Below are 16,977 nucleotides of genomic sequence, written 5' to 3'. Positions count from 1 at the left end.
TATGCAACTATTTCATGTCAAAATGGCTGCTGTGAAAAAGGTCTATTGATTGTTCCTCCATTGCCACAGGTGGCCTGACTGAGCCTGATGACAGTGATTGCTCCAGGAAATGTAGGGAATCTGGGCCTTGGTCCAATTAAATTTGTCTCATGCCACTGAAATGAGGCCCTGTAGTAAACATGTGCAGTGGCTGCATTACGCATTACAGCCCCTGGGAGTAGTGGACTAAACAAGTGGCTTTTTATTATTAGGGACCGAGCCAGCGACCGCTGCAGGTCCCTGTTGTATTTGCTATGTTTCTTATTAGGGAGCGAGCCAGCGACCGCTGGAGGTCCCTATTGTTTTTGCTCAATTTCTTACCTATTATTTTTAGGCCAATTCGACTGTGTTTTTGCCCCCCTGAATATATACGAAAACTCAATTTTATTTGGCAAAGTGGTCAGGCCTCGTAAAAAATTTTATATTCTATGTGTCACTTTCAGGTCGGCCGCTAGGTGGCACCATTGTCATAAAAAGTGCATTTAGGCTAATAACTTCTGCATAGTTTGTCGCACATTCAAAAACCTTGTATCCACTCGTTCGGTGAATGGAGCTGAATCTTCCTCTATAGGCTCTGCCCACTTTCGTCTATAATTTTTTCCGTCAGAGCACGAAATGTCCATAAACTACTTTTTTGTGTTCCTCCTACACGCTTTGTCCGATTTGCATGAAATTCTTCACCTAGCACCTGGGGACCGCCCTGGCAAAAACAGTGATTTGAACATTTCTGAAATTTCAAAAAATAAGCACGCTATAAAATTCAAACTTCCTGTACATTTTTCGTCAAAAAAGGAAGGGACCATTTCTCCACATTGGTATGTCCGGTTGACACCAAACTTGGGTCCATAGTTCCACATGCACAATTTCAAGCCATCGCCACAAGGTGGCGCTCTTTAAAATGAAGAAGTTTATATCTCTGCAACGGCACATGTGATTTAAATGAAACTTGGTACGATGCTTGCCCATGGCTCCCTGAGGCTCACCTAAAAAGGAAAAAAAAATATGCCACTGGGTGGCGCTCTTGTGGCAGTGTAAATCACTGTGCAGAGACCCTAATAGTTATGAATATGAAATTCACAGGGGACGTGTAGACTGGTGCCTGAAGCTCACATACCAAAAATCGTGTTTGTCGTGTTTGTAGCGCCCACTGCAGGATAAAAAAACAGCAGCCCCGGCGCCACGTTTCACCGATATGTACGAAAATCGGTAGGCACGTGCAACATGCTGAGACGTACAAAAAAGCCTCTTGGACCCATACCCCAAACCCCAGGGGAAGTCGGCCATTTTGATTTTCATTTTCACTTTCGACGAACATTTCGCGTTGTATTTGAATGAACTCTTCCTAGGGAATTTATCGGATCTGCTTCAAAATTTGTGAGTACAGTCAAAAAATCACCCTGAACACGTCTACATGACAATATTCAGACATAGTGATAGCGCCACATACTGGTAACAGGAAGTATCACATTTTATACTTTCATGTTCTACTCCTCGCAGGATGATCAGATCCAGCTGAAATTTACTTATAAGATGCAAAACACATTGTTGATGATATGTGTTGACTGTGGTGAGGGGGCATGTCTGTGGGGTGGCGGGAAATTTTGATGGCCCGGCACAAAACACGAATTCGCTATAACTTGAGTGTACATTGTCCAATCGGCTGCACACTTCAAATGCTTGATAACAGTCCCGCCCTGAACATGTGTACATGACAATATTGGGTAACACTTTATAATGAGTACACACTATTAAGCATTAGTTAATTCAATTCATTAACAATTAAGCATGAATAAGTACTGAATTCATCATTTATAACGCATGAATACACATTAGTATGTAGTTTATAAACACAGTTAAAAATGTTTTATTCATCATTGATAAGCACATTAGTTATGGATTAGTAAATACTGAATTCATCATTTATAAAGCATGATTCTGCTGTAAATAGTCATTACTATGAAAGACCGACCTGCCGCTGCTAGGCACTCACCTCGCCCGGCTAGACGAGACTAGACAAGGTCGGCTTAGCCACCGCGGGCGGGTCGGTAACGTTAGTAACGTCAGTAACGTTAGTTGGGGAGCGAGGGCAAACACCTGCAGCTGCTGACAAGCTAACGTTAGCTTTCAACCATAATGTGGGCTACCAAACAAAGACACATACTCTCCACTAGTGCCACTGACGGCCGCCGACTCCAATGTGCTTCTCCATGCTCCCCTTGGCTGCACTGTCAGAAACTTCTGAGAGTTAACGTAAATATGACGTAACAGCCCGCTCTCAGCACGTCATCACGTTGATGACGTGCTGAGAGCGGGAGCTCAACGTACACGTCCCAAACAGATAAGATCACAACAATAGCATGTCTTCATAAACCAGCCTTGTTCGCCTTCATACAATATGTTGGGAAGTTGCAGTAAATATCAATACAATATGTTCTATATCCCTTTGTGTTGTGTCTCTCCTTCGTCTGTTAAGATAACTGAACATTTTGTGAGTCTCGAGGCATTGCCAGCCTTTATATCTCATTTGTAAATGCTTAATAAGCCATAGATAGTGCTCACTTTAGATAAGCTCGCACAAAATACTTAATTAACGAGTAGTAAGTGCTTTGTAACTGTGAATTCCTGCATTAATAACTGTTTATAGGCCATCATTAGAAAATGAATTTGTTGTGGGTTTTATAGAACATCTGCTAACACAGTCACTAATCATTAATACATGTCTGAATAGTGGATGTGCAAGTGCATGCAGAAATGTACAGTACAATGAAGAGTAAAACATTTATAACTGTGATTATAAACCACATAGTAATGACTATTTACAGCAGAATCATGCTTTATAAATGATGAATTCAGTATTTACTAATCCATAACTAATGTGCTTATCAATGATGAATAAAACATTTTTAACTGTGTTTATAAACTACATACTAATGTGCATTCATGCGTTATCAATGATGAATTCAGTATTTATTCATGCTTAACTAATGCTTAATAGTGTGTACTCATTATAAAGTGTTACCCAATATTCAGACATAGTGATAGCGCCACCTACTGGCAACAGGAAGTAAGCGCTGCGTTGCAATTTTGAGGTGATTAACGGCAGATTTCATGTTGTGGTCCGCACGTGTTACGGCGGCACGCAACGCGGCCGCAGCGCTCCCCGAGTTGCGTGGAGTGCGAGGTCCCGCCCAACGCTTCTTGCAGCTTTAATTATTCTTATTATTTGTGTTTTGTTATTTGTTATCTGTTTTGGGTTGAGATACTGATTCTTCTTTCTAGTGCACCATAGGGTGTATCCCTAGTTTACTATACATCCAAATAGATAGATAATATTTCAGCTCACCACAGGAGGTTCCTCTTTGATGTCTCACTTTGGAGAATAAGTTCATCCTTCTCTTTTTCTCAGTTCATCTTCTCATCACTCATTCGCATTAACCTCTGCACAAGTTAGCCAACCCACACCCCTTCCTCCTCCTTTAACCTCACAATGTCTCTCCTCTTCCATCCTCTGTTCTTCTTCCTCCATTTTTCTGCTCTGTTTTATTTTAATCTCAGGTGCTTTTAGAACTTAACTCACATATGTGTGTGTGTGGCTATATCTGTGAATGAATCCATGCAGGTGTTTGTCAAAGACATGGGTGTGTGCATCATCTCTAACTTCAAATCAGATCAAAGAACTTCATCTCTCTGTCTCACATACACACACACACACACACACAGACACACACACACACTCCAATTCCAGTTACACAACATAATTTGCATCATTATGCATTATTAGTTTATTATTAATTGAAGCAATATAGTACAGTAGAAATAGTAGTAGTTCATATAATAGGCACTGCTTTATAATGTATTCATCTATCTTCAGAGGCAACAAAACAACAGTCATTAGTTATTAAACAGATTAGCCTCAAGACAGTGTCTGAAGAAATGATACCAACATGCAGGACGACTAGTCTAGGTTGTGTCACTCTGCAGACACACTGGTTGCAGGTTAGACGTGTTCCCCGCTGCCATCTAGTTTTACACTATAATGTAACAGTTGTTTCAAAGGATTTTGCTGAGAGGAATGTAATTATTTGTGACTAGGTACTTATATTTTAGGTTCCGATGTTCTGAATAAGACAATATTCCATCCACTTCAATATGTAAATGGTAAATGGACCTGTACTTGTATACCTTTCTAGTCTTCCGACCACTCAAAGCACTTTTATGCTATTCACCCTTTCACACGCATTCACTCAGTGATGGCAAAGTCCATCGAACAGAAACAAACTCACGCATGCACATTCACACACCGATGCACAGCATCGGGAGCAATTTGGGGTTTAGTATCTTGCTCGAGGATACTTCAACATGTGGTGGGAGGAGCCGGGGATCGAAGCAACAGCCTTCCGATTAGGGGATGACCCGCTCTTCCTCTCAGCCACAGCCACCCCTGTGTGACTTTATTTCTTAAAGATCCCCTTCAGACATATTTTAACATTTATATATGTTGCTCTACCTTGAATTCATTTAATTGAATTGTATCTCTATGTTCTTTTTCCCAAAAAAGTTTAATTATCCTTTAAATCTTTAAAATGACATAATTTAAAGATATCCATGCACCATGAATTCGATTAGATTTTTACCTGTTTGTTATATGAAAAGTTATATTATAGTTCAGTCAAGTGAAACTTGAATGCGCATCCACCACCTTCGCCATGACACTCTCACTCCCTTTCAAATAAATAATGTAGTCTAATCAACAAACAAAGATAAATCACTTTGTGTCATTGTCGACCCCAATGGTAGGACAAGATCATATTTTTAATTAAAGGACAATGTCCGTGCCAAATTGGTGCATTATGGTATGAGAGCTGTGTTAAAACTCTCCCAACTGCTCTCAATCTCATTATAGGCATACAGATGTGCAGAACAAAAAGTCTCTCTGTGTTCTTTATCACTTTCTCTCATCTTTATGTTTTCTCTCCACCAGGCATACTGTACAAGGGCAACGGTGAGAACATTTTCATTTCTCAGCAGCCCCCTGTGATCAGCAGCATAATGGGTGAGTACAGAGTCAAATGTTATTGGCTTGACCTGCACATTTGTGATCAGTGCTAATCATTGCATTATGGTCAGTAGTTTTAATTGTCTTGCGTCAATGATTTAAAGGTGTGTAACATTTACGTTTTTGTCACCTTAGAATGAGCTGTTTTTATCTACAAAAGTTACGTTGAACCGCTATGTTTCTACAGTAGCATGTTTTTTGCAATTTTTGTAGCAGCTGTTCTCCTAAAGCTTGAACCAGGAGGGTGAGGCGAGGGGATTGTAATCTGCAACTACACTGCTAGAAGCCCCTAAATCCTCCTCACCTGTCCTTAAGTGTGAGAGCCACAGGAATTTCATGGGACTCAGTAAAAACATCTTCTGGAAAATGGAGATGGGAGTCTTTTGGTTAATGAAAGATGCTTTCACATCAACTAGGAATATACAAAAATATTGCTAGACGAAGCAGCAAAGGTAGGCAGGGTAAAGCAGCTTAAATAAGGTGCCCTGAATGATATTTGCCAATTGGATGCTTGGAGGTAATCAGCTGAGCCATCAGCTGACTGTATGTTGTTTTCTAATAGGAAGCTTAGGAGGAATCAGCTGAGCCATCAGCTGATGTGTGTTTACCATTGGCTGTGATCAGCTGATGTAGCTGGAATTGAGAGCTGAGCTGGACTTTGTGGCCTGCCTGAACTAACGCTATGCTTAATTTTTGGTAATTGTTTAATGTTTAATGGGATGCAACAATTAAGTGATGACATATGATGGCATACAGCAAATAAAGACTCGGTCAAGAGCACTGTTCAACAACCTGGCCTTAAGTATTATAAAGCTATATAAGCTCTCAACTGGTTGGTCTGTTTTGTGGAAAAAGCAGAAACCAACTTTTGCAGTCAGTAAAAATGGATTTCAATATCCTCTCCTAGGAAATGGCCGCCGCCGCAGCATCTCATGCCCCAGCTGTAATGGGCAGGCAGAGGGAAACAAGCTGCTGGCACCCCTGGCTCTGGCCTGTGGAGCAGATGGCAGCATCTTTGTCGGAGACTTCAACTACATCAGAAGGATCTTCCCCTCTGGGAATGTTACCAGTGTCATGGAGCTGAGGTAAGAGTGGAGGCATGGGGAGAGGGAGGGAGGGAGGGAGGGAGTAAGGCTGCTGTGGCTGCGGCCAGATCCAAAGAATTCATCTCCTAGTGTCACAGAGGTAAAAGGTCTCACTCGGAGAAGTCATGATCCATTTTACGGTAAAGCTTTGCCAAGACCTTTTCATCCGGTTTTGCAGGGTCAAAAACAAACATGATTTGCGAAAATGAACAGAACTGAGATTTATCTTGGCATCTTTGCTTCCTGCACTCAACTGTTCAAATCTTGGAGGACTTTGAAGCAGTGCTTGAAAATATAAAGGAAGGCAGAGATAGATACATGGCCAGATTGGACACTTTACCACTACAGTAATTAACATTCAAGTACTTACTCTTTAGCCAAAGTGCTAAAAGATACAAGTGCACTCTGAATTTAGAAGGAAGAATCCGGATTACTGCTCTGTATTCAGAAGCATGTTTCTGGCACACTCAAGTGCTCATTTATCAAAAACTCCTAGTCTAACTGCCATCTGAACTCTTGTTCCTACGGACTTCTGTAAAGCATGATTCAGATTCTGAATTTTGACTACAACTTCTAACTTTTTATTTTCCAGTAAATGGTTCTAGTCGTAATATAGACCAACCTGTCTACTAACTCTGTTTCTTCTCTGTTTTCTTTCCTTTGCTTGCACTGTATTAAAGAAACAAAGATTTCAGACATAGGTAAGAGTGACTAATCCTTTTTTAACCTTTCACCTTCTTTTCATTTCTCTGTCAATGATCCTGCTTACGCACCAGATTCTGCACATTCTTCCCTCTCTTTTTGTTCAATAAAAACAATTACTGTCGCTCATTCCAGTCAGCTGTCAGACCTGAGTATCTTGACGTCGTGAGCCAAAGGTCGCAGAGCATCAAGGAAACAGTGAGCTATTCAGCTCACTGTTAACAAGCTGTTAACAAGCTAATTTTGCAGATATAATTTCTTCCCGAAGTCCAATAATGCTTTAAAGCTGCAGAATGCATCATGCAAGGAAGAGGAAAGTGTCACATATGTCAGATAAACAGATGATGTCCAACCAGACAAACAGCCTTCACACCAGTTAATAAATTAGCTGAAAGGATAATTCTGGTTAATTACAACTTGTGTCTTATGTTTGTTTTTTTGGGTATCATTTCTATCTGTCATGATACAATTTTACCCACCAATGTGATTGATAAAATCTGGAAACATGGAATTATCCACTCACTCTAATCAGTAATGTTGCTATATGACTCTACTGGGCAGAATGAGATAAAGAGAAGAGAGGAGGAAGTAGTCCTGATGCTACTATCAAAATAAGACCATCCCCTCTCACTTTTTTGCCTGCTTCTTTTTGGTGTCCCTCAGTCTCATTCATTTTCCCCCTCTAGTCTTAACAAGTGTTCACGCGAAATGGAGCCTACTCTTCTGTTGTCATCTCATATGAATGGCACAGTCATCATTTTAGCAGCCCCTAGCAAGGAGATCTAGCAAGGAGAAATGTAGTGGAGGGGGATGGGTGTTGGCCATGGTCTTCCTTATTTCTTTCAGGTTTATATTTCAGTCTCTTTATCTGAAATGGATTATGGGCAGAGCAATTTAGTGATAATCCTCTGTGCGTTCGTGACTATATTCTAGGGCTGTCCTCAACCAAAGAAAATCTTGGTGACCTACTCTTCAAGTGGTCACTGACAAAAAAACATAATTAACACACAAAACTAAAATGTCTTCTTTTGCAACCCACTTAAAGTCCATAGTCCAACTGGGCTGAAAATGCCTGCTCACAATGTCGCATGAAAATGATATAGTGTGGTCTCCTCTTTGCCACTGGTAACTGGTTATGTTAGTAGTTTAGTATAGTGTTTACTCTCTCACATGCCAGTGAAAATGGCTTAGCGTGCCCAAGCTGGCATGTGTGTCATGGGGTTGCGACCTGTTGTCCTCCCAAGAAGAATGACTGCAGCAGTCGTTTCAGCAAGTGCCTCAAAACCACATCTGTCGAGGTGGATGGTGATGGTAAACAAATTTTCCAAGGATCGCAGCATGACTACAATCGTTTCCTAACTTTAACCACGTGGTTATTATCTAAACCCCAACATCGAAGGCCTAACCCTAACTTTAACACTTCAGTACATATTTTGACCCAAGCCATTAACTTTGACAAAATCTAACCAAACCAATGCATGAAAAATGCTATACAAATGAAGTTGTGGTTAGAGCTTAATTAGGTTTTCTGAGGTCATGTGCATTCACCATCAGCTTCCTCTATATAGCTACGCTTACTGTGTGATTTAGGCTGATGCATTAGGATTTGCTGCTCTGTCTCTTCCCCTGCTTTTCCCTTTCCTCCTTTCTGAAAATTAACCTTAACTGAGTTAGTTTTCATCTCTATCCCTTCATACAAACACAGAGCAGCACATAGCCATACCTGGAGCTTCTTTGCCACTGGCAAGAAGACACAATGATTGGATTTAGTTTTTGACTCACGTAAATGTAGTTTTCAGTGAACTTGAAATTGAACTTTTTAATTAAAACACAATTTCCTTTCCGGAGGACTAGTTGTGTCGCTGGGCTTTTTCCTACCTTCTGCCCTTCCTTCATGTTTACTTATTCACACCATCCTGAATCTGTGTTCTTCCATGTATTGCTATTGTTTAATTCCCCTTCTCTTGCTAGAGTCATTTGCTCTTCTCTAAGCCTTTCCTTATTCTCTACATTCTTCATTTTTCTCTTCTTTTACAACTCCTTTTCCTTATTCTTTATTTACTTCCTTCCCATTTATTTAATTCCTTCCCTCCTTAAGTTAGTCATTTATTCCCTCCTTGTCCTGTGTTCTGCATCCTTTCCTCATTAAATCACTGTCACCTCCATCACTCCTCACTTCTCAGTTATCCTCTCTTTTTTTCAACTGTTTCTCTTTCTTCGGCTGCCCTTGCTTCCTTCTATTTCACATCTTTTAATGTTTACTGGCATGTTTAGACGATCAAGTGCCATCGATGTGAAGTTCATCCTCAGGCTGTGTTTCTGCATTCAACTGAACACACACACACACACACACACACACACACACACACACACACACACACACACACACACACACACACACACACACACTGAGGCAGGTTTTATCATCAAAAACATCCTCACAGGCTGTTTTGTTGGCACATAGGATTATAAAACTGAACCTCATTTAATATTTAAAATCAAAGGATGAAAATAAAAGTGGAGCCATAATCATCAGGTTGTCATTGAGTTTGATTAACAGAATAGTTCTTGTAGACAGGTGAAAACAGACAGACTGCCTTCACACTATATTCTAACAACCAGCACTTCTGTCCTGTTGAGTTCATCCTTCTTACAGTGCTGTATTTCTGTATTTGTTTTAACTGTCGTGATACCAAGAATTCTGTCTGTGGTGCTGCCTATCCTGAACCTTGAAAAGGTGTCCATATTAATGGGATTTCTCTGCCTAAATAAAAGAGAATCTGACAACAAAGGGCATTCTTATCAGCATGTCTTTCCCTCACAAGTACAGAAGAGACTCTCTGTATCACACACACACACACACACGCACACACATACACACATACACACACAGTTGTTCTATTTTTAGCTGTCTTAATTAACAGCCTGTGATCATCTGCTGGTTATCACCAACCACCGAGACTTACAGCCAGAGGCGAGTGTATATATATATCCATCCCTGTGTGTGTTCAGGTACACAGAATACTTGACAACTGTGAGTTTGTTTGAGAAGTGACGACCCATCGCACCCATGTAGCTCTGTTCAGACTGACAGACACACAAACCTATTATCGCGCAGGCACACACACAGTATGAAGGCACTTGCTTCCTTTCTCACTTGAATATATTTCACATCTAGACTTAGAGAATATAATCAAAAACATGTACTGTCTGCCATGTCTGCCTCCCATTCTCTCTCTCTCTCTCTCTTTACACACACATATACATGCACACACCCGGTACTCTACTACAGTAAATTAACACCAGTCTTGGCTTTCACTTCATCAACCTTCCTTTTATTCATTACTTCTCCATTATCATCAGCTCTGGAAAGTCTCCCTCATTTCCCCATCATAATGATACTGGAACCAAATTGTAAATCTGCTCTGTTGATAATAATTTCATTGTAAAATTGCTAAAGCCATATACTTTTGGATGCTTTTAGTGTCTGTGTTAAACTAGGTGTAATTCTTTGAATATTCTTTAAACATTGATATCAGATACTGACATTCAGTATGATTAAATCAATTATTTCCTGGTTCTATCTTGTTTGTCACCCTCATCCCCTATTGTCCACCGTTACCCTCCATAGCAACAATCCTGCTCATCGTTACTATCTAGCCACCGACCCAGTAACGGGACAGCTGTATGTATCAGACACCAACTCGCGTCGAATCTACCGACCCAAGATGCTCAGTGGTGCCCGTGACCTCATCAGTAAGCATGCACTTCTTTCCTCAAGTGAAATGGCATGTTGGTAGAAATGAAAGCAACCAGTGTTTTAATAATTATTTAAATTTTAATTAATTGTAATGCAATGTTGTCATACATATTTTATAATTGAAATTCTTACAATATAGCAGGGGAAAAGATCAAGGATAGAGACTGTTGCAATAAATGCATGGTGTGTGTGTTTGTGTGTGTGTGTGTGTGTGTGTGTGTGTGTGTGTGTGTGTGTGTGTGTGTGTTCAGGTAATGGAGAAGTAGTGGCTGGTACAGGTGAACAGTGTCCTCCTTTTGATGAAGCGCGATGTGGAGATGGAAGAAAAGCTACAGAGGCACAGCTCCTGGGACCTAAAGGTAAAAACACACACACAAGTAGTTGATTGATTAATTAATTAATTAATTAATTAATTGTAAACTGTTGAATTAAATTCCGATTTTGATCATCGATTAAACTTTTAAGAAAAGAAAATCCATATAATCTGATTTGAGTTTTTAAAATGTGAATATTTCCTGGTTTCTTTAGTCCTCAATGACAGTACGCTGACTATCTTTGGGTTGATATGCAGCAGTATCATCTAATAATGCAAGTACAGAGACAAGTCTATTGCCAGAAGCAATTAAAAGGTTGTTATTAACTTTGTATGTTATATTTACAATATTTGTATTGCTTTACCTTGACATCAGACAGACCTTTAATGTGGCTAATTTCAGCCACATTAAAAAAGGCCCAATGTTTGTGTCTAAAAACATTTTTTTTCCCATCTACCTTGTGAGTGCAGACATCGGCCGATGCCCTTTACCTCAAAATGCCAGATAATCGGCCTAAAAATCGGCTGACCAATTAGTTGGTCTATCATTAGGTAATGGATAATGTTGACAATAATATGGATAATTACCTCACCCAACCTCAAGAAATCCACACTAACCCTTTAGCTTACATTTTGCCTGAGTGTGAGGTTTCAGAGCTTTTATATAGGACATGGTTGAAATAGTTGTTGTTCTAGTCTTCTTTTACTGTAGGGAATACCACTCTGTAAAATGACACAATGTGAAAGCACACAATGCATATGCACAGTGATGGTTTTATTTTTTTTTCTAGAGGTACACTGTACAACAGTGTGAGCAGTTGCTAAGATGGTTGGATTTGTGATATATTATCACTAGGTCCAGTCATGAACAATCAGATCAGCTCTTTCCCTGCCCTTTAAGACCAGTGCACTCTCTGCACCACACTGACAATGGACTGAACCAGACAATGATCAGTGTCCCTAAAAGGAAACTGGTGCAGGAGACAGAATTCCCACGAGCCAACATACAGCACCTTAAATTAAATAAGCTCGGGAGGAGATGACACATTTGGTTACCGTGTTGCTCCTGTGAAGGGAACAGTGGGGAACAGAAACTGATGGTGAATCACAGGGACACTTTAGCTATTGGAGGACACAGATTCCACAACTTTGTCCCTGATGTCTGCAGAGGTTTTGTGTAGGATGACAGTTTTTCACACACCACAGCAACATGTATCCTCTTAGAATTATGAATGTTTTTCCTGCTCCAGGGGAATGTAAAATCAAGTTGGCCAATGTATAATTTACAGAATTGGTTCTGAAGTTTTCAAATTGGATCCGGTCAGGCATGCAAGGTTGCTCTACAAAAATATCACACTGCTGGCTGAGTAGTAGCACTTGTAACTAACTGTGCAGAGCTTCTTTCGTCAAGCTCAGGAGGTCACATCGAAAGCAAATTAAGCATTTAGCATAGCTCAATATATATTTTAACATCATCAGAATTTGATGTTACCTAATTCTATAGTATATCATTTTGATTTATTTTGATCTGCAAAACTGCTGTTTTCATAATCTATACGATACTTTTTATACACTTATAGATATTTTTCATTCATATATTAATCTTGGCTGACTTTTCTGAAATGCACTCTTGCTCTATGTATTTTTAGTACGGTCTGCTCTGTATGAAAAGTATCCTAATTTAACTTCTACTATGAGTTGGTGCTATAGAAATAAAACTGAATTGAATTTCTATTTGTTCCTTTACTTTTTAAATGATCCCCCGCAGGAAAATTACCTCACTTTAAATTTCGCCTTTGCATCCTGAAGTGGATGTATTATTAATCAACTGGATGAAACTATGTTAAATTTCTGTTCCCTGCAGGGATTGCGGTTGATAGAAATGGTTTGATCTACTTTGTGGACGGGACTATGATCAGGAAAGTGGATCGTAACGGAATCATCTCCACAGTGCTGGGCAGCAATGACCTGACCTCTGCACGTCCTTTGACCTGTGATACCAGCATGCACATAAGACAGGTAACATGCAAAGAGTTCCTCCTCCCACTGTGTCCTTGAGCAAGATACTGAACCCCAAAGTGCTCCAAAAGCTGTACATCAGTGTGCAACTGAGTGTGAATGAATTTAGCCTTTGCTGTCACTGTTTGAATGTGTGTGAATGGGTGAATGTGGCATGTAGTATAAAGTGCTTTGAGTTGTTGGAAGACTAAGATGCTATATAAGTGCAGTACATTTACCATTTACCATTTACTACAGATGAGTTGCCCCAGTGAGCGCCAACCAGGATTTTTAATGTTGATTTCTAATTAAAAACTGGGTGATATTTGGTCTGAAGGTCTCTTTCTAACCAGCTAAAATGTGTTTACAACATCGCATCTGAAAACACAAATTTGTTTAATCATCTACTAGTTGTTCAGTTGTAGGTTGACAGAGAGAAATTTCCAATGTCATATTGCTCTGGTGGGTGAAATGTGGTCTACAGGAAGACTTCATTTCAACACATTTAATGTTTGATATGTTTAATTAGGTAGTCAAAGTATATAGTATAGACTATGTAAGTATTTGTACAGGCTTTAAGTTGAGAAATTCTCATGTGATTTCAGGCTCCAAAGTAATGATTATTTGCACATTGTAGCGGATGAAAATATTGTGAAATATGGTCTAAATGTGGACGTTCAATCCACGTCTTCAAATAGTATTTGAAAAAAAAACGTCTTTTCACCTGTGACCATAGTCATTTACATCATTTCAAAATGGTCACCGAGCCACTTGTGATGTATGTGATTCATGGAAGCCAGGGTTAAAACAGAGACTACAAACAGAGTTAAAACAAGGCTGGTGACATTTAGTGACTTTTCGTAAAGTTTATTCCAGAAAGAAAGGAGGAGAGCAAAAAAAAAAAAAAAAAAAACTTAATTTTTTTTTCTTATTGTCAGAATGTACTTACAAAAGATGGTTGATGACAGCCCACACAGCTCCTTCCATAGATCCATGTTGTTTTATTTTTATTAATATGCAGTTAATATTATGTCTATGTGTATGCAATGTATGCTTTACAGACATTTTTTAATGGGCTGTTTAGTCATTGCTTTAATGCTGCATCATATCATGTTTTACATGAACATAATCAAAAATGTGTAGTTTTCCTCTTACCTGTAGTGCTATTTATCCATCTAGATTGTCTTGGTGTGAGTTGCTGAGGTTTGGAGATGTCAGCCTTCTCTCCAATATAATGGAACCAGATGGAGCTCAGCTTGTACTGCTCAATGTGCAAGAAAAAATACATACATCAATGTCTCTTTCTAAAAATCATGACCCTGTTATTCAAGATAATCTACAGAGCTTGTTGTGATGGAGACTTCCATTTGCACAGTGATACATAAAAAGAAAATAGTTCCGTCATGAAACAGCCCATATTATAGATATATAGATTTTCCTGTAAATGTATGATAATAACTAATAAAGGGTTAGACTTTAAATTTTTTAATGCTTCAAAAAAATGGCTCTTTATTCATGTTTACCAAAGGGAGGATTTTATACAGTTTCAAATGTATTTCCAGAAATAAAGACCTCTGGAGTTTGAACAGAAATGTTAGTAGGTCTAGTTGAACTGGCCATCAGCAACTTTCTCTGAAGTGGCTGCTCTCCCTGTTTTCCCTTTACTGAGGCAGCAGACCTTTAATTTTTTCTGTCTGTTATTATCAGACAGTACCATAAGGCTACTAATTCATTCAACTCAGAGGTTACAAAGTTTGTATATTGTACACAATATACAGTGAAATACAGTATAGTTTAATAAACATATACAGAGTCAGAGTAGCATGTGAAGTGAAACTTTTTCTCCTCTTGCCCTCTCATCTATATACAGGTTCGTTTGGAATGGCCCACAGATCTAGCCATCAATCCCATGGATAACTCCATCTACGTCCTGGACAACAACGTTGTGCTGCAGATCACTGAAAATAGACAGGTATTTTGTGTATCCATCTTGACAGCACTGCATGTGTACAAATTTGCCACAGGTCCTGCTTTGTGTATTAATTGATTTAATGAACATAAGAAAATTCATAAAAAAAAAAAAAAAAGAAATTGCTTCATCCATCTTTGCGAATCAAAAAATATGAATGTTAATATATATCCATGTATGTGTGTGTTCAGGTTCGTATCGTGGCAGGTCGTCCAATGCACTGCCAGGTGCCTGGTATAGAATATACTATGGGGAAGAGAGCGGTGCAGACCATGCTCGAGGGAGCGACAGCCATCGCCTTGTCCTACAGCGGCGTCCTCTACATTGCGGAGACGGATGAGAAGAAAATCCATCGCATTCGACAGGTAATCTTCAGAATACACATGGCATATTCATGCACGTTCATGTCATTTCCTGATTATCAGATGAGCTCTTTTCAATCAGTAATAGGCCATAGGGATAGACTGGTTATTGGATCAGATATTCAGCATTTTTCTGATTATCTGTATCGTTATTTTTTTCTTTTTAATCCAAATACAGATAAAATAAATTAATTTAAAAATACTACTTTGGCTTGGATGCAGCCACCTCCCTCTGTTTGTAGTCACCACTCTGTAGTCTCCCTCAATGTCCTGCCAACAGCATCTGATTTACTTCACGAATAATCATTTTTTTAACATAATGTAATTATTTGCAGCATTTAGTCAGTGCCAGGCAGCATTTCATTCTTCCTTTTAAACATACTCTTAAAGTACTCTTTTTCTTAAGTAGAAGTAGAAATACCCTAGTGTAAAAATACCAGTAGTAAAATAAGTACATAGAAAGTCATAGTACAAAAATAAAGCATCAAATAAAGTACCAGAAGTGAAAGTGCAAAATTATATTATTGGATTATAATGATTGATGCATTAATGTGTTTATCACATTTATGTTGCAGCTGGTAAAGGTGGTGTAAAAATGTAGTGGAGTAAAACATACAACATAGTACAGTATATAAGTATAAAGTAGCATAGAATGGAAATACACAAGTAAAGTACAAAACTTCAAAACATTACAGGCGTAAATGCACAGTAGAGTTACATTCCACACCTGGTTATTCAAAATTTTGACATTTTAATTTTTACTGCAAATCCTGTATACCGTGTTTCAAAATATTGTTTATCAGTTTACTTGATTACTAATAATCTGTATCTGTATCAGACCTGAAAAACAAATTGTTCAATCCCTAGTAGCCCTAGTAGTTATATTATATAGTAATCTTTTCCCCAGATAAAGGCACATTAGTCAAATAAGTTAAGTTATTAATTCAATTCAATTGTATTTGTATAGCATCAATTCATAACAGAAGTTATCTCAGGACACTTTTCAAATAGAGCAGCGAACTATTTAATCCGCATAGGGAAATTCTTTCTCTGCATTTGACCCATCCTAAGTACTAGTAGCAGTGGACAGCCACCCAGCAGGGCCCAGGGACCAACTCTAGATTTAACCCAGTTGGTCAAGGGTACTGACTGGAGAGTTAACCTAACATAAATGGTTTGATGGTGTGGGAACCTGGAGCCCCCCAAGGAAACCCACGCGAACACAGGGAGAACAGGCAAACTCCACATAGAAAGGCCTTGATCCAGCCAGGGCCCCTACAGGGGATTATTTAACTGAAAGGGAAAAGAGTTTTTTGTTTTTGGAATCTGTTTCTCTGTTTTTAAATGTCTATTTCTGACTCTCATCCGACTAGGTGTCAACTGATGGAGAAATTACCCATCTTGCTGGAGCACCATCTGACTGTGACTGCAAGGTAGTACACCAGAGCTGCTTCACATATACATTAGTTTACATTAAGGAGGGCCATTTCCAGTCCTCCATGTCCTTCTTTTATATCTCAGTTGCATATCTTGATCTAGTCCCTTGTCATAGTACAGCTGTTTTGTCCATCAGCTCACCAAACCTACATACAGAGTATATGGAATCTAACCCCAATTAAATACAATGGTACGGTGACTACAGGTAGTGATGGGTCATTGTAAATGTATTTAGAATATAGTAGAATAAAAAAAA

The 16,977-nt window shown here is 39.1% G+C and overlaps 2 protein-coding genes across 13 annotated transcripts in view; one reads left to right on the top strand and one right to left on the bottom strand.

The window, feature by feature from the left end:
* Positions 1–16,977, bottom strand: part of dctd (dCMP deaminase) — a 145,349-nt gene that overhangs the window by 72,451 nt on the left and 55,921 nt on the right. The gene's annotated exons all lie outside the window — the stretch shown is intronic.
* Positions 1–16,977, top strand: part of LOC127355461 (teneurin-3) — a 361,742-nt gene that overhangs the window by 316,291 nt on the left and 28,474 nt on the right. For 8 of the 11 annotated variants that reach the window (XM_051386366.1, XM_051386371.1, XM_051386362.1 and 5 more), the window contains 9 exons: positions 5,021–5,092; positions 6,003–6,180; positions 6,861–6,881; positions 10,514–10,638; positions 10,894–11,001; positions 12,820–12,974; positions 14,824–14,925; positions 15,114–15,287; positions 16,658–16,717. In XM_051386366.1, the coding sequence (XP_051242326.1) occupies positions 5,021–5,092; positions 6,003–6,180; positions 6,861–6,881; positions 10,514–10,638; positions 10,894–11,001; positions 12,820–12,974; positions 14,824–14,925; positions 15,114–15,287; positions 16,658–16,717 (995 nt within the window). The remainder of the gene's footprint in view (positions 1–5,020; positions 5,093–6,002; positions 6,181–6,860; positions 6,882–10,513; positions 10,639–10,893; positions 11,002–12,819; positions 12,975–14,823; positions 14,926–15,113; positions 15,288–16,657; positions 16,718–16,977) is intronic. The other 3 variants (XM_051386367.1, XM_051386372.1, XM_051386370.1) reach the window with 1 other exon arrangement.

Source organism: Dicentrarchus labrax, unplaced genomic scaffold (genome assembly GCF_905237075.1).
Source record: "Dicentrarchus labrax unplaced genomic scaffold, dlabrax2021, whole genome shotgun sequence".
In the NCBI taxonomy this organism is placed as follows: Eukaryota; Metazoa; Chordata; class Actinopteri; family Moronidae; genus Dicentrarchus; species Dicentrarchus labrax.
This window is presented reverse-complemented; position numbering and strand designations above follow the sequence as displayed.